Genomic DNA, 25,714 nt, shown 5'->3' on the forward strand with positions numbered 1-25,714 from the left:
GTATCTGTAATTATTTATAACAAATAATAAAGACAGGTAGAGCCAAAGTCTCTAATGATATTAAGCATAGGCAATCTCAGGCACGAAATCATAGACACGAAATCTGAGAGTTGGGAGCCGAATATGAAAGTGACGCAATTTTTTCAAGGCATGACAGGAGGGAAGTCATGATGACTAGCCTGTCAATAAATTCGGCTTTGGATAGAAATTAAAGATAGGCCATTTATTTTAACTTAATCATATATGCATAAACAGAAAAACTCACAAAAAGTGTTCAATGGATTTCAGAGACTATTGTAAAAAAAAAATCATTTTACTTGTTAAAAAAATCAATACTAAATCATAAAAGATTTTAATTTCTGGAGAGAAAGATATACATGGAAATACATATATGGAATGTAGTGTTATTTAATCTCTTATTACAATAAAAAAACTTTTTATTGGAGGAAATTAAATGTCATGTGAATACAGAATATAAGCACCAACTGGATTCATTTCTAGCGCTGTACACAATTCAGACCTTAGATCCCTCTGGAGACATTTTAGAACCTTCACTAAACCCAAAAGGGAGTATACATAAAACTTGATTCCCTCTGCTTATGTTTTACACAGTATTCTGAAACCAGTTATAAGTCTAATAACAGCTGCACAACTAATATACCAATTCTGATCATCTTATTTTGAAAATTTTCATGAAATATTACTCCCCCTTTCCCCAGAATAACTTGTAATTATTTCTGAACTGTGAATCCGACAGTTTACATTATTATACATTATGGCCTTTTGGAAATAGTGATAATATTTAATTTGTGATTCATAATCTAGTTAATCTATCCTTTTCGCTCTTTAAGCCTATATTTAAAATAAGTAATAGAGATTATGTTGCCTCCTCTGCTCATCAATCATACAAACACAAAGCTAAAATAATTGAGAGTATAGTTTTAAGGAAATTGTTAAACATTCTAGAAGAGATTATTCACAAAGAAACACCATGGCATCGCCGCTGTCAGCTACACATTGACTAATCTACTGCTTTTAGATGGTTCTAAGAAAATTTGAGATTTAAAGTCTAGTTAGATATCATTTACAGGAACTCCCCGACTTACGTAAGGGTTGTGTTCTGGGGAACACAACGTAAGTTGGAATTTCCCCCATGCTTGTGCAGCACTCGCAACTGTGTTCGATGAATTGATTGAATCAAAAAAGAAATGTTCGACAAACATGTAAATAAAATTATTTATTGTATTTATTAAATTTTTTATTTCATGCACAGCAAAAATTACAAGAGCATGAAATTTAAAAAATTTCAAAATTATAAAATTACAAAAAAAAAGAAAAAAAAAGAGAGGAGACAGGCATAACATCAGTAAGTTTTACCTCTTGAGCATCGTTGCCAGAAGGAGGTTGAGGCTGTGGAGATTTAGAAAGGATCGGCCGCTCAACCTTACGAAAGAACATATTAACGGATGACTGGACAGTGGATTTTTTTCTTTTCATCGTGGATTTCTTTGTAGCAAGCAAGCATATCATTCACCCCTCTGTTAACTTTTAAGAATCGTTCGCTGTCAGGATCCATCTTCTCAAACCTTGCCACTGCCATCTCTCTGGTGATGAAGCATCTCGGCTCCTCATTTGGTTCATCTTGAGCTTCATCACATTTTCTTCTTTCACCATCGCTGCCTGCAAGTCAATAAGTTCTTCGTCGGATAATTCCTTCTCTTCTTTCTCTATACGTCTTTGGCATTAAATCTCCAACTGAAGTAGCTCTACAACCTTTACAATCTTATCTGTAACCTCTTCATATGATTCGTCTTTTTCAAATCCTTCAAAGCCTTTTAAGTGCTGTGGGTATATTTTCTTTCATGTGCCATTTAAACAGCTTTTAGTAATTTCCATCCATGCCTTATTAATGTTTAAGGTGGCATGGTAAATATTGTAAGATTTCCAAAAGTCTCTTAACATAAACTTTTTCTCATTGTCTACTGCAGACAGTGCCTGAGCAAATGTTGTGTGTAAATAGTATGCTTTTAAATTCGAAATAACACTCTGATCCATAGGTTGGATGAGTGAAGTCGTGTTTGGCGGTAGAAATATGACTCACGTTTGAATTGAAATCATCTAGATGCGTAAGATGTCCAGGAGCATTATCTAATAGAAGCAAAATCTTGAAAGGAACGACGTCGTCTTTATAATATTTTTCGACCTCGGGAATGAAGCAGCATTTAAACCAATCCTCAAAGGAGATACTGTTATCCATTTTCTCTGGTTCGACTGGAAATGCACAGGTAGGGTGCCTTTATTGATGCCCTTAAATGCATGAAGATTTCCAGAATGGTACACAAGCAGTGGTATTAATCTGTATCTCCTGCTGCATTAGCCCCCAAGCAAGAGTGTGGCCCTATCTTTTGACACCTTTAAATCTGGCATTGTATTTTTTGTCTGGCATTGAAAAAGATTTTTTCCCAATACAGAGCAGTCTCGTCAACGTTAAAAATTTGCTGCATTGAATAGCCACCTCCATCAATAATTTTTTCCAACACATCACAAAATTTCTCTGCAGATGCAGAATTGGCACTGGCGCTTTCTCTGCATACTTTAACGTTATGGAAACCAGCGCGATGCTTTAACATAATAAACCACCTGTTGCTTGCAATGAATTTGGGTTGGTTCACTGTACTTATCCTTAACTTTATAAATACTTGTTGCTTTTGCATGAATGGTCATTAGACTCAGGGGCACTCGCTTCTGAATATGATTTTCCATATTATTAATAGCTGTTCCATCTTCGATATAGCACCTGAACGCTGTTTTGTGATCACTGTTGATCTTAAGTGCATTGATACTTTGACATGTTCTTTTATACATACACTGTCCTTTAAAATAGTATTCACTGCTGAAGCAGTGAGACCTAATTCCCTTGCAATAGATGACAAACTTTGTCCTGCTTCGTATTTCTTAATCATTTTCATCTTCATTTCTAAATTTTGTTCCATTTCCTGGCACTGCCAGCACGTGCACTTTCTGTTGGTCCTTTTCCCTTCATTGTAATACGTAAATAGGAATGAAGAGAAGTTTCTGAAAATTTGTTTTTTATATGATTGAAGATTTCAGTGAATGGGAACGCATTTCACCATAATACCATAATGTAAAAACCCACAGAACTGCAGTTATCGGTATTATCGCAAATGCAATAAGATCGAGTTTACTACCTGTTTATAATTAAATGCATTAAGAGAAAAGCCCAATAAACCAGAAAGTGCAAATTGTTTTTATTGTTTTATGGTTGTGACCTCCAGAAAATTGCTTTAGAAAAATATCACAAAGGCATTCAAAATTGATTATTATAACAGGAACATATGATAACGATGAAAGGGTAGTGCAATTTCCATTATAAATATGACCTTTTAGAGAGATAAATAGCTTAATAATATAGCGAAATTTTCAACTTCTCAGGACTTGGAACGAATTACAAAAAAACACAAATGTGTTACTGAGTTTACATTACGATATTTTCACAATACAGTCAGTCCTCGTATAGCACGATAGTTGTATTCCTAGAAACCCTCGTGCAATGCAAAATCGTGCAATATAAACAACAGGCCCTATGGGAAAAATAGGGTTAGGTGCCGACTACCCAAGATTGAACACACATTTGTAACCAAAACATTACCAAATACAATAAATAATCGTAATAAAATACGTATTTTATTACAACTATTACGTAATAAAATATTGCTAATGCTTTTGCTTCTATCGTAAGCAAACTTGTTTTTTATTTGATTTTCGATCCAAACAGATGACAGCCGTTCCATCTCTTCCAATTCTTTGTGTCTTAATCTAATGGATTGTAATTACACTTTGAGTTGTTCCTGCTATGAAAGTTTTTTATTTTCTCTGCATTCTTTGTAATTCCCGGCGATGCCTCATTTAGGTCTGTAGCACGTGCAATATCACATGGTCTTTCATTTCGCTCAAAGCGTTTCACAATTTCATATTTTTCTCTATCGACAGAGGCGGACTGGCCATAAGCCTTACCGGGAAAACCCCGGCGGGCCGGAGGTCGGTGTGATTTTGGCCATAAGCCATAGTATGAGGCCACTACAAATTTTCCCGGGTAAGAATTTTTGACACCGTCTGCCTCTGTTTATCGATATTGCTTTTCTTTTTCTCTCTGAATCTGCAGTGTCGTCACCAGTACGCTTCCTTTTCACACCTTTTAGTATTTTACTCATTTTTAGGGAATAAAGCACAATTACAAAATGAGAAGGCACGCTTGATACACATAAACAAAGCTGCGCGCGTGTAGCAACTGAATAAAAAAAAAAAGGCAGGGATACGCTATTAACACCTCACATTTTACTAAAGCACATTTCTAGGGGTTACTACCATAAAACAATAAAAACAATTTCCAGTTGCATTTCTGCTAGTGGAATCTGTTATAAACTGGTAGTAAACTCGATCTAATTGCATTTGCGATTATACCGATAGCTGGAATTGTGTTGGTTTTTACGTTATTATGGTGAAATGTGTTTCTCCTTCACTGATATAAAAAACATAAATACATTTTCAGAATCTTCTCTTCATTCCTATCGTGTTGCGTTCGACTGCCATTTCTTGTAAACACAAAGGCGAATCGTGCATAAGCGAATTCGGTTTGTGTTATATAAGATATTGTTCCCCTATTTATAAATCGTGTATGATCGAATTCGTGTCATGTAAACACGTGTTACACGAGGACTGACTGTACCTTCATTTATTTCTACGGGATGCAAAATATGTTTCCACGATTTGTTTAAGTTTACACCAGCTGGCAAAAACTTACGTAAAGTGGAATTTCTGTAAGTCGAGTATTATATAAGTAAGAGAGTTCCTGTACTTTGATTCTACTCCAACTCAAAATAATCTGGAATCAAATCAAAAACGGGTCAAAACAAATTCCACTTTAGTATACACTTACTGGTTTTGTCCATAAAATTTTTAAATTGGGATGGTCACTTTATTTATCCTGTATATGCTCAAAAATGTATATAAACAATAGAAAAAACATATATAAACAATAAGAAACTAAAAACTTACTCATGTTTTGGGGAACTATGAGAAATATTTAGTTCTAATCTAACTGATTTAAATTCTGAAGATGTACCACAATGAGGACATACATATGGGGAAATCATTTTCTTTTACAGCTTGACAATTTTGGTGGAAGAAGTGAAAAACATTTCTGTTGCTACATGTCAGTATACATTGTAGAAAATGACAGATGCAAAATATGTTTCCACGATTTGTTTAAGTTTACACCAGCTGGCAAAAACTTACGTAAAGTGGAATTTCTGTAAGTCGAGTATTATATAAGTCAGAGAGTTCCTGTACTTTGATTCTACTCCAACTCAAAATAATCTGGAATCAAATCAAAAACGGGTCAAAACAAATTCCACTTTAGTATACACTTACTGGTTTTGTCCATAAAATTTTTAAATTGGGATGGTCACTTTATTTATCCTGTATATGCTCAAAAATGTATATAAACAATAGAAAAAACATATATAAACAATAAGAAACTAAAAACTTACTCATGTTTTGGGGAACTATGAGAAATATTTAGTTCTAATCTAACTGATTTAAATTCTGAAGATGTACCACAATGAGGACATATGGGGAAATCATTTTCTTTTACAGCTTGACAATTTTGGTGGAAGAAGTGAAAAACATTTCTGTTGCTACATGTCAGTATACATTGTAGAAAATGACCCTGAAATATACACATTTTATATTTATTTTTATTATATTTAAATATACAGAATTTTCAATATGTAAAAAATTCAAAACTTATATAATACCTGTTTATATATTTAATATTCTCTTCCCCCAAAACAGCAAGCATGTACTACATTCATAAAATAAAAAAATAATTACACAACTCCTTTATCGAAATCAGTCTATGTTCCAAAACAATTACTTGTTTTAAGTGCAATTATTACTCACAGTCATTATGCAAGGTGTAGGGGATGACATGAATCATGCCACAATTTGATACAAATAATTTATGTTAACTCCAATTATTTTATTTTTGTTTTGGATTGAAGACTATTCATTAAAAGTTTTATCATGGAAACCTGGATTTGCTGAGGGGGAGGGTGGAGTAAAATTTTGTAGCACTGTGTGTGTGTGTGTATATATATATATATATATATATATATCTACAGTGCTACAGAATTTTACTACAGAATATATATAGTCTACAAAAATTTTATTCAGAATTTTATTACAGAATATATATAATGAGTGATTAGCGAATTATTACCACCTACCCAATAGCATTTTGGACCACCATTCGCATGGATAACAGCCAATATTCACCTATTTTGACACCATTAGATGGGTATGCAGTCATGCTGCCTGCAAAGTTTTTGACAGTGTCGGAATAGATGACAGTTGCATCTCGATACACCCCACTTCCCATCCCAAAACATTCCATAGGTATTCAATTGGGTTGAAGTCAGGCAAATTTGGAGGCCAATCAAGATGGGCAAATCACTGTGCTCCTCAAACCACTTGTGCACAGTGTGGGGCTAATGACATTGCACATTATCATCTTGGAAGATCCTATTTCTGTAAAGGAAAAAATGTAACATGGCAGGGTGCACGTGGTCTCCTAAGAGCTGCCAGCAGACCTCACTGAAACGTTGGTCCATATGGACTAGGGGGTCTACTTCTTGACAGCAAAACATGTCCCATCTTAAACAACCTTCACCTTACTGGACAATGGGCACCAATGCATGACTCATCCATGGACTCGTGTCGCTTGTACCACTATGAAGGTGCCCACTGGTGTGTTGTACCAAGTATTTGGATTCATCTGACTAGCACACCCATTTCCAGTCCTCCAGTATGCTGATGACACCACAGAATTTGCTGTCAATTAATGGTGAAGAGAGGGTGTCTCTTGGGTTGTCTACCATGGAACCCCATATGTCTAAGTGAACAATATCCCAAATAATGATGCTGCACCATCATTTGGGATATTGTTCTTGCATTCCCCATACTGTGTTGAGATGTAAACTGTTGCACAGTGACCTGCCATTGATCCTGTACAATGCACTGTACCCTTCGCTCACGATGAACATTCACCTTGTGTAATCCTTTTACAGTTCTGTTAGTGGGAGGTGGTTTGACCTGTTCGACACCATTCTTTATACACCTTAACCAGCGGGCTGTGGGCAACCAACAAGACTGTTCATGATTGGGAGAGCACCTGACACAGGAGCTCCCCCAATCATGCTCTTCTGAAACTCCGTGATACCTTTAATGTCCCATAATTGCTACTTTATCACTTTAACTTGTTGCAAGACCAGATGAAAATTACCACTGCTCCAGTGTACAAAGCTGTTCAGTTTTTTATACTACAACTATGCAGCATAGTCCATTAGTAATGGGGTGGTCATAATTCAGTGATAACTAAGCACGTGAGTGTGTGTATGTTTTTTTAAACACAGTTCTATCGCAGAATTTTTTTTTTTAAAGAAGATATGTGCACCAGAATAAAAAAACACACTTTTTAGTAGAAGAGGGGAACACTGCTTTCAATCCCCAAAAAACAAGTGCCCACCATGCATGTACACTGGAAACAGATCAAGATGGCATCAGACTATCAGTCCAAGTGTAGAGTGTTTTTTAATCAAATTTCTATTAAAAAAGAAAAGTGAAACTGGATAAAATTCTTGGCTAAGGAAACAAGGAATTCAAAGTATGGGGGTATAAAGTAAAAAACATTGTCAATTATCCGGATGGAAAGTTTTGCGATTATTTTTTTCCAAGAAGAAATACTGCATTGGAGCTTTTAAACTGTTTTGTCATGCTATTTATATATTAACTCATGCAAAAACCTGAAAATAAATAATTTTTTAACATCACATTTCAGCAAGTCATAGCTGAAATGTGATGTGCAGTCCTAGCTCTATCAATCAGACAAATTGATAGAGCTAGGACCGCATGGTAAGGCAATAAAAATAATACTGGACTGCAAAGAGTTCTTTGTTTTACATTAATTTTATTTATTTTTATTGTGCATTGGTATTCCTCCTTTGGTGGGTGTGAGAGTGGGGATTGTGCATGTGCATTATTAGAGATGGGCATCAGTGCTTTAAATATTAATTTTTCCTATTTGGCTTTATAGCCTAACATACTTGAGTGGAATTATTCAAAAATGAAATCAAAATCACAAATAAAATTGTAAAAAAAAAAAAAAAAATCTCTTCATTACTTTTTTTTTTTTTTTTTTTAAATATTGCAGTAATATCCACTACATTTATTCAAGTGTCATTTGATTCACTTTCATCAATTTCTCGATCATAATTACAGAGATTATCTTCAACTTTGTAAGCCCAGGTTGTTTTGAACCTTGCTGAAAAGATATGTCACCATGCCAATTTTTCAAACTACAGTAAACCCCCGCTATTTGCGGGGGTTACGTTCCTGAGAAATGTCGTGAATACCGAAAACGCGAATACTGAGTTATGGCTCCCATAGTAATAAAGGGGTTCCGTTCCAAAGTATGAAATATATAAGAAAAACTAGTCTAAAATTTTGTCTATGTATGTATTATATGTACCTTCATAATATGACTATGTACATAGTGAAATGCAAGCATATGGCATCGAAATGAAAATAAGAAACAATTTAATATTAAATGTATATTTATTAGAAATTTCAAACAAATCTTTCAAACCAGCGCCTTTGCTAGCAAAAAAACTTATCCCGCCAGTGCTGTCACCAGTTTCGCTAAAGTGTTGATAAAGGAGTTTTGCCTTTTCACGAATCATGAGTGAACTTAACGGAATTTTATTTTGAGTTCGGTCTTCTATCCACAGATTTAAAGCCTTTTCCATTTTTTTAAATTTAACATCACGAGTTACAGAGCAAATTTTTGAAGCAATTAGCGCGTTTTCACTGATACTACGGCGGATTTTTTATTCCGATTTTTTTATTGCTCGTACCGTTGACTCATTGATTTTATAATGTTTTACCACTGAAGAGACACTTTCACCATTAGAAATTTTGTCTAATAGCTCAATTTTATTCGCTAATGTCATCACCTTTAATATTTTCACATTTCCCTTGTTATTCGTAGCCATATTTTTGTACAGGTAAAAAAGAACTTGTCCACAATAAAGGCACTTTCTTCCGTTGTTTTACACTGCAAAACGGTAGATTTATTACTTTTGTAAGCATATCAATTTATAAATTGATAAATTTATAAGCATATAAATTAAAAGCAAACGACCAAACCTTCCATGACAAACGCATAACACACACTGAACAAGGATTAGCGAGAAACATCCACGGTCGCGATTTTGTCACCCCTCTCCCCCCACCCACTGAATGTTGTTTTTACCGGGAAAGATAATTTTAGCCACGCCCATGTTTTTTTATGGCGGAAAATATTCACGGCGCTTTAAAATTCACATTTTTTTAGGTTTCATTTTATATTAAATCAGCGATCGCGAATACAGATACCACGAATAGCGGGGGTCTACTGTATTATAAATATAAAAATGGCTATTACACATAAACAGTTCAATAGATGGGATAATGTCTATAGAATTTTGAGAGAATCTGAATGTATACAAACATAATCTGTTGATACAGAGTGGAAAGAACCTTCAAAATGTATACAGTGAAACCTCTAAGAAATATATAAAAAGGCAGATACATAATGATATAACAAAAATTTTAATAAGACAATAGAAATGTCATATTTTAAAAAAAAATTTAATTACAATTTATATTTTACTTTAATTATAAAAATCTTAAAACTAAACAGATAATATAAAATACATATATATATATATATTTTTTTTTTGGAAGTATTCAGGTAACATAGTTCATCTGCATATTGGAATTTTAATTTCTTTAACATCTGCATATTGGAATTTTAATTTCTTTAACAACTGCATATTGGAATTTTAATTTCTTTAACATCTGATACAGAATTTGTATGTATAAGTGTATATCATATTTTCACATACATTGTCACTGTTGTCAACGTTACTAGCAGAATCATAAAGTTCTTCCCAGTTTTATCATAATTTTCACACGACTGAGTCTTCTTCATATTTCATATTGATGTTTACATTTATCTGCTGTGCAAGCTGAACAATTTATTTTTGCACTTCTATAAAATCAGTTCTAACATTAACCCCCACTTATCACAGTTAATTCCACATTTATTGAAACACTTTTGTACAGTATTTTCATTAACACTCTTCCAGACCAATTTTATGTATTCAACAATGTTTGCTAATGAAACTTTTTAAACTAAATCTTCAATACTTTGTGGCATGTCTCTATTTGCTACTAATCTAGTTAAAATATATCAATGATAGAACAATTTAAATGACTGAATACCCTGGTCCAGTGGTTGACAAACACTTGATGCATTAGCAGGTATTAAAAATAAACTGACATTATTAAATTCAAATTTTTGGGATGACACTGAGCATTATCTAATAACAGTAAGATCTTCCTAATTTCTTTTTTGTCCAAATTATAAAACCATTAAAAAAAATAGCACTTGTGATCCATGCTTTTTTATTGGCATATCAATTAACATTCATGGGTGCCATGGTTTTAAAACATCTTGGTCACAGCACAGTATTAATTATCGTAGTGGTTCTTTTTGTTCTGAAGAAAATTGTCATTCTTTGTTTTTCTTTTTTATAACTGAAAGAATTAGAAACTTTAAACACTAACAATTTACTTGGTAAAACACAATAAAAGAGCCCAGTTTCATCTACATTAAAGATGTCTTTGTGTTCATATTGTTGTATTAGGGATGGAAAGTGAAAAATCTACTGTTCCAATCATTTTTATTCACAGATGCACTTTCTGTTTGTTTTTTAAAGCTTTTGCAAAATTTAAAGCTTTTTCTTGTAGTACTGGAATTCCTCTAGTATGAGCGCCATCAAATCAGGTGAGTGTTAACTCATTAATTTCTTGATAAGTTTCTCATTGAATATTTTTTATTTACATTCCAAATCCACTTTTCTATAATATTGTTTTTTTCTTGTAAAAAAATAATATTAAATTTGAATATGTGTTTTACCACAATTATACTTTTCTGCTAATCATCTTTGCAATAAACCCTTTGCTTTCTATAACTTTCAGTCATACTTCACCTTCTATAACTTTCAGTCACATTTATAAATTTAATATTTTCATTTTGCTTTTTTCTGCCATCACATCTACATTCAAAGATGGATAAATCAGAAATAAATGAATTAAATACCTATTTGTAACAAAATATTTACACAGTTACTTCAAAAACTCCATATTGTATTTTCTGTATTTTCACAGATTCATAGAAATCTGAGAAAAACACTGGCCACCAAATAACAGGATTAACAGTCACAGTCGGGTCAGAGGGCATTACCATTAGTAGAGGCATATGATGCAAGAAAGTAAGCTTATACAGCATCAGCCAATAAATAAACAAGAAACCTTCCTATTTCACCCATCCATTTGCTCCAAATATTTGTCTGGTTCTGCCTTGAATTTATTTAAGCTGTTCACTTCTACAACAAAAGATGAAAATTTGTTCCAGAAATCAACCACCCACTGACTAAAGGCAAATTTCCGCACATCTATTTTACAACTGTAGTTAACTCAATTTGAATTTATGTCCCCTAAGGCAATTAATGTGGGCAACATGAAGAATCTCATCAGCACTGAGCTTGTTCAAACCATTCAAGGCATTCTACACCTCAATCAGATCACCTCACAGGTGCATAGTCTCCAGACACTAATTCGCATAACTTAGGCATTTCTTCCTCAGAACAACCCTTTGTTCCAATCACTAATGTTGTTGCCCTTCTCTGTACTCGTTCCAGCAGCTCTACATCCTTCCTAAAATGAGACCTCCAGACCAGTATACAGCACTCAAGGTGTGGCCTGACCATTGACTTATACAAGGAGTTAATCACCTCCTTATTCCTGCCAGAAAAATTCCTGTATATCATTGACAAAACACCATGAGCTACACTTAGACCATCTGCACTGTTCAGAAAACTTCATATCTCACTGCACAATTACCCCCAGGTCCTTTTCATTCTCTACCACCTAGAGTGTAGTACCACACAGTTGATACATTACTCTGGGGTTACTGCTACTCATATGTAGTGCTTTACATTTGTAAATTTTAAACTTCACTTGCCACTTAGCCCATCTGCTCAACTTTTCTAGATCCTGTTGAGTAGAGTACTGACATTAACAACCCTGCTAACCTCGGTATCATCTACAAACTTTGACATTAAGCCTGATATACCTTCATCAATATCATTAATAAATACAGAAAACAACAATGGACCCAACATTGAACCCTGGGGAATTCCACTAATAACATTAATCCGCAAAGAGCAGTGTACATTGATTACCACTCTCTGTCTTCTCCCACTCAGTCATCCCTTTATCCATAGTGGCAATTTGTCCCCAATGCCACACCGCTCCAATTTGTACAGCAGTCTACCATCTGCAACAGTATCAAAAGCCTTCTTAAGATCCAAGTATATGATATCAAAATTATTCTTTGCATCTAGTTCCTTTGTGACCACATCATAGTAAACAATCAAACTGGTCAGACAAGACTTCCCTTTAACAAACCCATGCTGTGTTTGAACTATAAGTCTTGTCTAGATGATCCTGCAGTGCTTCTTTAACCAGCGTCCCCATTAACTTCCCTGGAACAGATCAACTAACAGGTCTGTAATTACATGATTACTTGTGTCATGCTTTGATTCTCCTTTGTGAATTTGGGTCACATTTGCACATCTCCAGTCAATAGTTACCTCCCCTGAGTCCAAGCATCCTCTCATCTAAGGGTTTGGTAACTTACTTTGCTGCCTCCTTTAATATACCTGGACAGATCCCATTCACCATGGGTGCCTTTCTTTTATGTTTATCTTCAACAGTTTCTGCTTCACTTTGCTCTCAGTTATTACAAAACCATTTAGCTCACTGCAAGAGTTTAATACACCTTTGGCACTCTCCTCCCTGAATAACTCCTCGTGTTTATATGTAGAAGCAAAATACTCATTCAGTTTGCTAGCTACCTGAGCAGGATCATCAACAGTTGAATCGTCGATATCAAGTGGACCAATCTGATTCATTCTCCTTCCTTCTAGAGTTTACATAAGTAAAGAACTCTTTACTGTTTTCTTTGTATCCTTTGTCAAAGATTTCTTGTAATCTGCCTTTGCCTGCCTAATGTCTTTTGTGACTTGATCACAGATCAGCTTATATTTACCACAGGCTTCTGTGTCACCAGTTAATTTATACGTATCCCATGCATTTTTATTCTCTGCCACGTGTCTCATTAGTTCATCTGACATCCATTTAGGCCTAAACCTTGAACAATATTTCTTAGTTGGTATGAAAAGCCTAGTAGCTTCCAAGATTAATTCCTTGAATGCTTCCCATTTAGAATTTGCTGCTGGGAACATCAGTTGGTCCCACTGTATAGAATTTAAAAACTGTCTCACACCATCATAGTCACCTTTACGAAAGCAAAAATTCTCCCCTTTACTCCTGATTATAGTTACCTCTTTGAGTAAATCCTACATCAGCACAGTGTGATCACTGCCACCTAATGGTTCCTTTATCTGCAGATTCTTAATGCATGAAGAATCACTACTGGTAATCAGATCAAGAGTATTACTCCCTCCAGCTGTCTCCCAAACATGCAGCTTTAGAAAACAATCATCCAATAAATCCACAAAAGCCTTACTAAAATGTGAGCAACCAATCCACAAGTTCCAGTCATTATCTGGGAAATTAAAATCCCCTATTATAAGACAATCTGATTTACTAGCCCACTAATTCTCTGTATCGTTGTTCATTTTACTCATCCGAGTCATTAGGCCTGGGCCAGCACAAGGTATATTGGCACTCCTGGCAGGGAGATATCCTGCACCCCCTTCCAGAATGAAAAAATTAAGGTTTTTTTATTGAGTTAATATTTTTATTTTTGTTAGAGAAAAGTTAAAAAGACAAATGCAAACACAAAAAACGACAACCAACCAGAATATTTATATTTTTATTGTCATATTAAAATATTAACAACAAAAACTTTACAAAAGAGTCACTTTTTTTTAAAAGGGACATTTATCAAAACACTAGCAGAGGGTTGCAGTTATGCTTGCCTTTAATTTATATAATAGTTTCTATAATTAAATTTCAGCTGCTCATGTGAAATAAATGGGATGCACATAGGATTGTAGCCTGGAAGAAGGCAATAAAAGTGCCCCTTTCAAGGGGAGCTGCCATTGTTTTGCAAACTCGGTCCATCTCTGAGGTGCGCGAGAGAAAATATTCGGTTGCAGAGGGCCTCTGCATCGGACACATGCTACGTGGCTGATGCATTTTCGATTGTTTACTGCACTACGGAGAAAGGGCCTCCACATCTTTCGTTTCCCCCCTTCCATGAAGTATATGCACCCTCTCAAACCTTCAACACCCCCCCCCCAATGTCATGTGCCCCTAAAGCGTCAGCGCCCTGGGCGGCCATCCTTCTTGCCCGTAGCACAGGCCAGTCCTGTATTAGGCCCATAACACACTCCTGCTCTCAATTTTGCTTTGCCAGTGTTTGTCACATCAAACTGACTCATCACTATACTGTCCACCCATATGAACTGGCTACACTTCCTTGGATTTTATGTGTTTCTTAACTAATAGCATAACCCCTCCTCCCTTCCTATCCTTCCTGTACACATTGTACTCCACAAATCCCAATTCTGCATTCCTTATATGTGTGACACTGTCTCGGATATCCCAACAATATCTGCCTTTGATGTTTTGACCAACACCTTAAATACATCAAATTTATTTACCAAACTCCTATCATCTGCACCTGTTCTTATTCTTAGCTACCCTAACACAGCCCATGTATTTACTTTTTCCGCGATGACTCCCAGCAGTCTCTGATATCTTGTGCACATTGTTTTACAGGCTGCTGCTCGTTCCAATAGAAGCAGCACAAGAATCATTTTCACCTCTGCCAGCGGCTATTCTTAATCTATTAGCCCATGTACCCCCCCCCCCCAAGCTAGCAGTTTCCCAACCCACCTAACACTGCCTTGATAGCATTAGCAAATATTCTTGCACCCTTTCTATTTAAGTGTATCCCATCTCTGTAGAAGCAGCCTCTCCTGTTAACAAGCACAGACCAGGCTGAAAAAAATTCTACCCCATGAGCCTTGCACAATCTCTTCAAATCGACTGACAAGACTCTCATCATATACTCCCTCCTATCGTGTCTGGGCAGAATTACAGACATTTTGACCACATGGTGCAAGGAAGCCTATGGCTTATGCTGCACCAGCCAAAAAAGAAAGATAAATAAATAAATAAAAAAAAATAGTAATAAAAATAAAATAATAATAATAAGAAGAAAATTTTAAAAAAAATAATAAAAATAATAATTAATAAAAGAAAATGAAACGAATTATGGGTTTCTCTACTCCAATAGGTAATTATACAGCTGACCTCTGAATTTCCCCAAACTGTCAACTTCTACCACTCATGTAGGTAACTTATTCCAGTAATTTATAACTCGCTAGCTAAAATACAACTTCCTGCAATCCAGTCTAAACATCCCCCCCCCCCCGTAACTTGAAATTATGGCCCTTAGTTCTAGAATCATTTATAACTGTGAAAATTTCATCCTCATTCATCTTACTTATGCTTTTCAGAGCCTTAACCATCAAGTGTCTTCTAAGGTGCCTAGTTTCCAAGCTCTGCAACCCACATATTCGAAGTCTTTCCTCATATGGACGTCCTTTTGCCGATCTCACCAGGGGAGTTACCCGTCTTTGGACACTTTCAAGAAGCACAATGTCTTTCTTTAGGTGCAGTCTCTATATTCGAACACAGTATTCCAAGTGTGGTCTAACAATAACATTATAAAATGGGATTATGACGTTCTTATACAGAGGGACAATCACCTCCTTTTCCCTGTCTGCATTGCTCAGAAAACTTCATATCTGACTGCACAATTACTCCCAGTTCTTTTTCTTTTTCTAACACCTTAAGTGTAGTACCACACAGTTGGTATGTTTCTCTGGGGTTACTTCTACCCATATGCAGTACTTTGCATTTGTCAAGGTTAAACTTCAGTTGCCACTTCTTAGCCTATCTGCCCAAATTATCTAGATCCTGTTGCAGTAGCACACTGCCATTACTGTCATTAACAACCCTGCCAACCTTTGTATCATCTGAAAACTTCAACGTTAAGCCTGATATACCTTCGTCAATATCATTGATAAATACACAAAACAACAGTGGACCCAACACCGAACCCTGTGGGACTCCACTAATAACATTAGTCCACAAAGAGCAGCACCCACTGATTACTACCCTCCATCTTCTCCCACATAACTATCCTTTTATCCATTGTAGCAACTTACCTTAATACCATTCTGCTCCAATTTGTACAATAGTCTTCCCTGCGTAACAGTGTCAAAAGCTTTCCTGAAATCCAAATATATGATATCAAAATTATTTTTTGCATCCAGTTCCTTTGTAACCACATCATAATATCCTATCAAATTTGTCAGACAAGACTTTCCCTTAACAAACCCATGCTGTGTCTGAATTATTGCTGCAGTCTTGTCTAGATGATCCTGCAATGCATCTTTAACTAGTGACTCCATTATTTTACTTGGAACAGAAGTTAAACTAACTGGTCTGTAATTACTCGTGTCACCCTTCGATCCCCCTTTGTGAATTGGGGATACATTTGCACATCTCCAGTCCGTGGGAACCTCCCCTGAGTCCAAGGATGCTCTCATAATTATGGCTAAGGGTTTGCTTAGTTGCATTGCCGCCTCCTTTAATATAACTGGATAGATCCCATCCACCCCAGGTGCTTTTCTTATGTTTAACTTCAAAAATTTTTCCTCCACTTTGCTCTCAGTTATTACAAAATCATTAAGTATCCTGCTACAATTTGATAACCTTCTGCCATTTTCAAACCTTAATAATTCATCATGTGAATGTAGATGCAAAATACTCATTCAGTTTGTTTGCTATCTGAGCAGGATCATCAACAGTCGAAAGATCGATGTCAAGTGGACCAATCAGATTCATCCCCTTCCTTTTAGAGTTTATATAAGTAAAGAAATCCTTGCTGTTTTTCTTAGCATCTTTTGCCAAGGATTTCTCGTAATCTGCCTTCGCCTGCCTAACCTCCTTTGTCACCTGATTACAGACTAGCTTATATCTGCCATAGGCTTCTGAGTCGCTTGATAATTTATATGCATCCCATGCATTTTTCTTCTCTGTTACGAGTCTCATTAGTTTATTTGATAATCATTTAGGCCTAAACCTTGAACAATATTTCTTATTAGGTATGAAACTTTTAGTAGCATCCACAATTAATTAATTGAATGCTTCTCACTTAGAATTTACTGTTGGTAACATCGTCAGCTGATCCCACTGTACAGAATTTAAAAACTTTCTGAGACCACTGTACTCACTTTTAAGGAAGCAGAAACCCTTTCCTTTACCCCTGATGGTAATTAAATCTTTAAGTAAATCCCACATCAGTACACTGTGATCACTGCCACCTAGTGGTTCCTTCATCTGCAAATTCTTAATACACGAATGATCACTGCTGATAACCAGATCAAGCGTATTACTCTCTCTGGTTGCTTCTCGAACATGCTGCTGTAGAAAACAATCATCCAATAAATCCACAAAAGTCTGACTAGTGTGTGAGTGACCAACCCACAAGTTCCAGTCAATATCTGGGAAATTAAAATCCCCCATTATAAGACTCTCTGATTTACTGGCCCACTCTATTTCCCTGTACAATTGTTCATTGTACTCATTCGAGTCATTAGGTCTATAACACACTCCTACTCTTATTTTTGCTTTCGCAGTACTTATGTCACACCAAACTGACTCAACAGTGCACTGTTCATCTATATCAACTGGGTGCACTTCTTTTGATTTTATGTTTTTATTAATTAACAGCATAACACCTCCTCCCTTTCTATCCTTTCTGTACACATTGTACTCCCCAAATTCCAGTTCTGCATTCCTTATAATTGTGTGACACCACGTCTCTGCTATCCCAACAATATCTGCCTTTGATGTCTTGACCAATACTTGAAATTCATCAAATTTATTTACTATACTTCTAGCATTGGTATACATGCAAGCATACATGCTCCTATTCCTAGTTACCCTAACACATCCCATATACCTGCCTATTTCAGGATGACTGCCATCCGTCCCTGAAACCTCCAACACCCCTCGCTCCAGGTCGCTACTTATTCTAATAGAAGTTGTGCAAGAATCGCCTTCACCTCTGCCTGCGACTACTGTTAAACTATTAGTCTTTGTATCCCCCCAAGCTAGCAGTTTTCCGACCCACCTAACACTGCCTCGATAGCATCAGCAAATATTCTTGCTGATGCTTTAATCACCGATTATTACAATGATCAGTCATTATAATCAGTGAGTAATGTGTTCAAAATTTTATAAGGTCCCACTTTTCATTACTTATGATTAAACAAAATTCAACCTAATAAACTGATCTTATATTAACGTTTTGATAATACCTGTGTACAAAACACTCCACAGCTGGGACAACACTGGTGGCGGCGTAACCTAGATAAATGCACCTCACACATAGCAGTATATGGAATCTTGCCTGATGGTCGAACCAAATTATGACTGGTCACATTGTTAGGACAATTAACCAACTGTAAAATAAAAAAAAATATGATATGTACACATATACAACATATAGATTTTTAATCCATATATTGTAAAATGGTTCATTATGTAACTTAAAAAGGATATAGCAATACTGTCAAGCTGAAATAGAGGGGAAAAACATTCTGAAAGACTAGTGAAAAAATGTATATCATATGCATGGAAATATATTTTCTTGTGAAATATTACCCTATATGAAATAGGGCAGCATTTAAATATATTTTAATAAACAATATATTACCACTACAACAAATTTTAAAAGTGATATTTAGTCACTGTGGCTATATATCACTTCGATTGAAGCTCATGAGGAAAAAAATAAAACAAAATATATACAGCCACTCCCCGACTTATGCAAGGGTTGCGTTCTGCAGAACTCTACGTAGGTGGGAATTTCCCTAAATGCTTATGCAGCACTCGCAAATTTGACTGAATTTAATTGAAGCAAAAAAGAAATGTTCAACGAACATGTAAATAAAATTATATATTAAATTTTTTTATCTCATGCACAGGAAAAAGTGTACAAAATTACAAAAATTTTAAAATTATAAAATTACAAAAAGAGAGCAGGGAGAAGCATAACGTCAGCAAGTTTTACCTTTCGAGCTCCGGCTGATAAGCACGCCGCTGTGGAAGTTGAGGGTTGTGGAGATTTAGAAGGGGATTTTTTCCAACACATCACAAAATTTCTCTGCAGCTGCAGAATCAGCACTGGCAACTTCACTGCATACTCTAATGCTTTGGAAACCAGTGCGATGCTTGAACCTATTAAATCACTCATTACTTGCCACGAACCTGGCTTGGCTTGGGGTTCGCCGTACTTATCCTTAATATCTTCATAAATACTTCTTGCTTTTGCTTGAATGGCCATTGGACTCAGGGGCACTTGCTTCTGAATCTGATTTTCCATCCGTATTATTAATAGCTTTTCCATCTTCGATATAGTGCCTGAATGCTGTTTTGTGATCACTGTTGATCTTAAATGCGTTGATCCTTTAACATGTTCTTTTATACATACACTGTCCCTTAAAATAGTATTCACTGTTGAAGCAGCGAGACCTAATTCCGTGCAATAGATTTGTTCTGCTTCGTACTTCTTAATTATCATTTTTAATTATCATTTATTTATCATTTTAAAAATCTTGAACTGTGGTATGCTTTTAAAACATTAATCACAGATGCCTTGAATGCGTATTATCATTAAAAAATACTCCACGAGGAGGGTTCCAAGTTGGATGAATAGTGAAGGTGCTACATTACTTGAGCAGAAAAAGGTGGCATGGAAAGGTTACAGAGCAATAAAAAGTACTGAAGCCTATAACAGCTACAAGATGATCTGTAATAGAGCCACAGAAAAGGTTCGACAGGCAAAGGCAGTTTATGAGAAATCACTAGCAAACAGAGCAAAGAGGGGGGGATAAGGAATTCTTCACATATATAAATGCCAAGAAGAGCAGGACAAACCAGATCGGACCTTTACGTAAGGAAAAGGGGATAGTATTAAATACACCAGCTGCTATTGCAGATGAACTCAACAGTTATTTTGCATTGATATTTACAAATGAAAAACCTTTTGTGGCAATGGGAAATTGTGGGAGCGAAGTTGAAAAATATGTAATTAACGATATTGAAATTTCGCAAGATTATTTAATGAAAAAACTTTCGAGCCTATAGGCCAGTAAGGCTACTGGAGTTGATGGAATATACTCTATAATCTTAAGGGAGGTGGCATTGAACCATTGAGGCTAATTATGCGAGCATCACTAGACTCTGGGGAGAGTCCCTTGGATTGGAAAAGTGCCAATCTATCTCCCATACATAAGGGTGGCTCTAAGAGTGAAGTGGGAAATTATCGACCTGTCAGTCTGACTTCAGTGGTAGGGAAAATCATAGAGGCAATGATCAAGGGTGGAATTCAGGATCATTTGGATCGAACTGAAATTCTCAAGGATACTCAGCATGGTTTGTAAAGGGAAAATCATGTTTAACAAATCTGGTTCGCTATTTTGAAAGGGTCACTCACGAGCTGGATTTAGGGAATAATTTTGACATTGTTTATTTATATTTCAGCAAAGCTTTTGACTCAGTCCCACATGAACGGTTGCTTTATAAGCTGGAACTGGTTGGAATCACTGGGAAAATCCTTTGATGGATAGCAGGATAGCTTCAGGGCAGGAGGCAGAGGGATGTGATAAATGGCTATTCCTCAGATTGGATTGATGTAAGAAGTGGGGTTCCCCAAGGATCAGTATTAGGACCACTGTTGTTTTTAATTTTCGTAAACAACATCGATGAAGGGATAGAGGGCGTGATGTCTAAATTTGTAGATGATGTTAAAATTGGTAGAATAGTTAATGATCACTGTCAAGCTGAGCTTCTTCAGTGAAACCTAGATAGATTTCAGGAATGGTCAGAAAAATGGCAGCTATGTTTAATCCAACAAAGTGTAAGGTATTACACCTGGGAAACAGTAATCCCAAAATAACTTATTCACTTGGTGGAGTTCAACTAAACCCAGTACTGGAGGAAAGGGACTTTGGTGTTACAATACGGTCAGACATGAAATTCTCTGAGCATTGTAAACAGGTTGCAAGGAAGGCCCATGGTGTCCTATCGATGATCTATTGAACTTTTGCAAGTAGAGATAGGGAAGTGATAATCCCATTATATAAGGCTTTTGTTAGACCACACTTGGAATACTGTGTTCAAGTATGGAGACCACACATAAAGCGGCGCCTCCGTAGCCAGGTGGGCAGTAGCAGCAGTGTGTAGCACACGCTTCTTGATTAGACCGGGGTTCGAGCCCGTGACCACCAAATAACCACTGCATACCCCGGAGCAATATGGCCTTAGTTGCTAATGCTCCAAAATAACAACAACAACCGCACCTAAAGAAAGACATCGAGCTTCTTGAAAGGGTGCAAAGACAGGTAACTCGCCTGGTGAGATCGGCAAAAGAGCGTTCTTATGAAGAAAGACTTCGAATATGTGGATTGCAGAGTTTGGAAACTAGACACCTTAGAGGAGATTTGATTGAGGTGTTTAAGGCTCTGAGAGGCATCAGTAAAATGAATGAGGACGAAATTTAAGGTTATAAACGATGCTAGAACTAGGGGACATAAATTTAAGTTACGGGGGGAATGTTTAGATTGGACTGCAGGAAGTTTTATTTTAGTCAGCGAGTTATAAATTACTGGAATAAGTTGCCTACATGGGTGGTAGAGGCTAACAGTTTGGGGAAATTCAAAGGTCATCTGGATAGTACCTTCGGGTCAGGGAAGCGCATAGGATGATAGGTTTAATTTCCTTTTCTTTTATTAATTATTATTATTTATTATTTTTTTTTTTATCATTGTTTTATTCATTTTTTTTTGGCTGGTGCAGCATAAGCTATAGGCTTTCTTGCACCATGTGGCCATTACTAATACTAATAGTGATGGGAATCTAGTGCCTACTAGAAATGCCATCCTTTGCTTTAAATTCACCACCATTTAATCCAATTAATAGTGAATATTACACCATTCTGTAAGGCTGTATATACCAAATCTCTTAACTCAGCAGCAGATATGCTGTGCAGTGAGCATACCCCCATCTCTTAAATTAAATATTAAAATAACAATTAACCCAGCAGTGGTAGCAGGGGACACCACTGCCGAGTTAAAATATTGTTGGTAAGAGTTTTAATGTGCCCAATATTCATAGCTGCCACCTCTCTGGATTTACAATGGAGAATCTGACTTTTTTTACTCAATCTAACTCTTCTACTTCTCACCATAGTAATATAGTTGGTGACAAAAAATTTATCCATCTTCATGCAAAAGTTTGGTTTTTATTGTCTTTTTGTTTTTTGAATTTTTGCTTATTTTCTTTAATGAATTGGCCATCAAGGTGTACTGTGGTAGTCTATGTTGAAAAATAGAAATGTGCAGTAAATAGTACGCAACGTTCTCTGTAGTGTATGATATTTCATCAGACTTGTATGCGCAAAGCTAATCAACCATGTCTTTGAGTACGATGCCAAAGAAATATGATTAAAAATATCAAGAGACATATACAACCACTAAGCAATAAATATGTTTGGAAGTGGATGACAGGGCTATTCAAGCACCATATCTGCCTCAACTAACCTGGACCTGTCTGTTCAAAGGATGAAAGGGCATGGCCGACTCATGCTGGCAACTGTACTAGTTGACAACTGTTGGCAAGTTAACTGGCAATTTCCTGTCTTGTTGAAACAGAGGCCAAAGTGATGTTGGAGCTGAGTCCCTCAACCACCATAATCCTCCTTTCCAAATTTACACAGGTTGCAGTGTGCAACAACATGATGGATTCCTATGGTATTTGTTTGGAACCTTGGTTGCAGGTAACTGCATTGAGAGAATGAGCATCAACAGCATATGAAGGTTGTTCTCTGATCAGTACACGAATGGTTTCTGGTAGTTTATGTATCCACATCTCATCTAAACATATTGTCCACTAGGTTTGTTTTTGATGTGTTCCATTCACAAAACTATATACTAATAGTACAAAACTATATACTAATAACTGAAAAATAAGATTAAAATTGCAAAAAACTAAACCTTACTTTATCATCAATTGAATCTACAGCTTGACAAGTTATGTATCCTTCCTGTGACTTCATACAAGCACGATCTAATGTTTTTCCATTGCAAGTACAAGGCGCAAAGAGAAATTGTTTGTTGTCAATCTGAAACCAAAATTACTGAAGATTAAAACTGAAATTTGAGAGAGAGAGAGAGAGAGACAGAATGTGCACATACATATTAAAAATACAAAGCATTAACTTGGATTACAATTTAATACTTTCAGACAACACAAAGGGAAGGGAAGGAGCTGTAATTTTTTAAATTTTGTCTCAGGTTTTAAATGCAACTGTTGTTTGTCTATTTCCAATTAACAGTTTTATTTTATAAAATTGTAAGGTTCTATCATTGTTTTATTTGATATATTAATTAAAATTTAATTATTAATAAAAATTAAGGGGTATATTTCTTTCATGCTCTTCACATATTACAAGCCCATATATATCTTTCACACACCACTTTGTTTTGAAATAACTGATTGATTGATTTCATGCCAAATTCTTTACAGCATTTATCTATTTTATTTAGAAATTCTTAAAGATCTTGTAGGCTACTATTTAGCAACATAATTTTTATATCTCGCACACCAAATTTTACCAGTAACTTACATTTCTTTATTAAATGGGTATGGAAATTGTAAAAACAAGCAGCAATAAAGTGCAGACCTGCCTTGCTCCAAGTTTAAACTTTTTTGAACTGTTTTCCAACTCTTCCTTCAAACCTCACAATAGTTGCAATTTTTATTCCCCTTAAAAGATTATGATTGTAATACATAATGTTTGCTGACTAAACTATGAGCACAATTCTAACCTAATCATAAAAACCAGTCATTTTTTTTTAAACACAAAGTTCCTGAAAAATGGCATTACACCATTTGCCATTAGTATACTTAACTGATATATACAGAATGCATAATATACAACCAAAAAGTATCTGGACACAGAAGTAGGTGCAAAAATGACTTTAAATTCAAAAACCTAACATACAATAGAGCCACCACTGGGGCTTTATAACAGCCTTAACCCTCTGGGCATACTTTATATGAACTTCCCAGCAGTTGTCAGCCAGAACTATTCTTCATTCCTCCTTTAAAGTGGCTGCCAGAGCCAGTTCAGAAGAAGGACTTTTGACCATAGATTAATCTGGTACTACAATTTGTCCCACAGGTGTTCAATTGCATTAAAGTCCAGGCTCTGAGCTAGCCCAAACTTTCAACAGTGACTGTACCACAACCCCACTGAACACCTCAAGAATAAATTGGAAAAGATTACTGTTAGAGTGAAGGTAGCTTATAACTCTCCAGAATGTCAAAGTAGATCAAAGACTTCACGGATTTGGTCACAACCAACAATGGACCAAGTTCAAACTCATTCCACTCACCATATAGAGATGTTTAGTTTCCGCTGCATGTTGTTCCTAAAGCATCTGTATAATTCCATCTTTTTCTTTGCACATGGTCAGACAAAACCTTTCTAAACATGAACATCAATTCATAGTTCAACCCCAAACTCAGTGAAGTAACTTTTCATCTTCTTCATTTATCTCTTTCACCTCAGACAACCTTTCTTTTTGTGCTTATTAAATTATAATCCAAGAAACGCAACTGAATCTTTTGTCTTTTCAGCTTTCAGTACACCCACCCACATATACAGCACTTGTCAGAATCACCATAAAAGAATCAAAAATAAATAAAAAACATACATACAAGTATGACATCAAAATGTAAATACAAAGAAGCCTTCTTATCTGAAATGGCTGGTGTTGGTCAGTTAATAAAAAAAAAAAAAAATCAGTTATTGAAGAGGAGAGTATAAACTTTCTGTCAAAGACTGCAAACTGTCTGTATCTGGCCCAGTTGCATTATGAAACTTCCACTTAACCACTTTTCTGAACAATGTGGTGAAGTTATTACAATTTCCAGATTGTCAGGCAGTGATCACTATTTAATGGATCACTAAGAACTCTCCCAATATGGTTAGGAAATAACGTTACATAGTTTCTTCAGACAAAAAGTGCTATGGGAGAAAAGTGGTAGTAATTTATAAAATTTTGCACGATAAACATAAGGGGTCAAGTCAATGCAAGAAGACTCAATTTACAATTCTCCATTGTAAATCCAGAAAGCTATGCTCCTGGGGTCTCTGGCCTCATCATATCGGGGCAGGAGCAGTGCCGCTTAGTGACCAAAGCAGCTCAGATTAGACCAAAGTGGCTTAGATTAGACCAAAAAAGAAGCTTGAGATTAGTTTGTTAAATATGAAAAGAATTAAACGGAGGATGGAATTCCTTCTGGGCCTGTAGTTACTTTTCCTAGTCAAATTAAAGAGATTTGACTTTAA

At 35.8% G+C, this 25,714-nt stretch overlaps 1 protein-coding gene across 1 annotated transcript in view; it reads right to left on the minus strand.

The window, feature by feature from the left end:
• LOC150087781 (uncharacterized) overlaps positions 1–25,714 on the minus strand; it is a 251,831-nt gene that overhangs the window by 113,624 nt on the left and 112,493 nt on the right. Inside the window, exons 6-8 of the mRNA XM_090369876.1 lie at positions 23,357–23,479; positions 18,615–18,758; positions 5,571–5,749 (exon numbers count right to left, since the gene is read on the minus strand). Of these exons, the coding sequence (XP_090226002.1) occupies positions 5,571–5,749; positions 18,615–18,758; positions 23,357–23,479 (446 nt within the window). The remainder of the gene's footprint in view (positions 1–5,570; positions 5,750–18,614; positions 18,759–23,356; positions 23,480–25,714) is intronic.

The sequence above is a fragment of the Mastigoproctus giganteus genome, chromosome 3, assembly GCF_048544385.1.
Source record: "Mastigoproctus giganteus isolate SK-2022 chromosome 3, ASM4854438v1, whole genome shotgun sequence".
Classification (NCBI taxonomy): Eukaryota; Metazoa; Arthropoda; class Arachnida; order Uropygi; family Thelyphonidae; genus Mastigoproctus; species Mastigoproctus giganteus.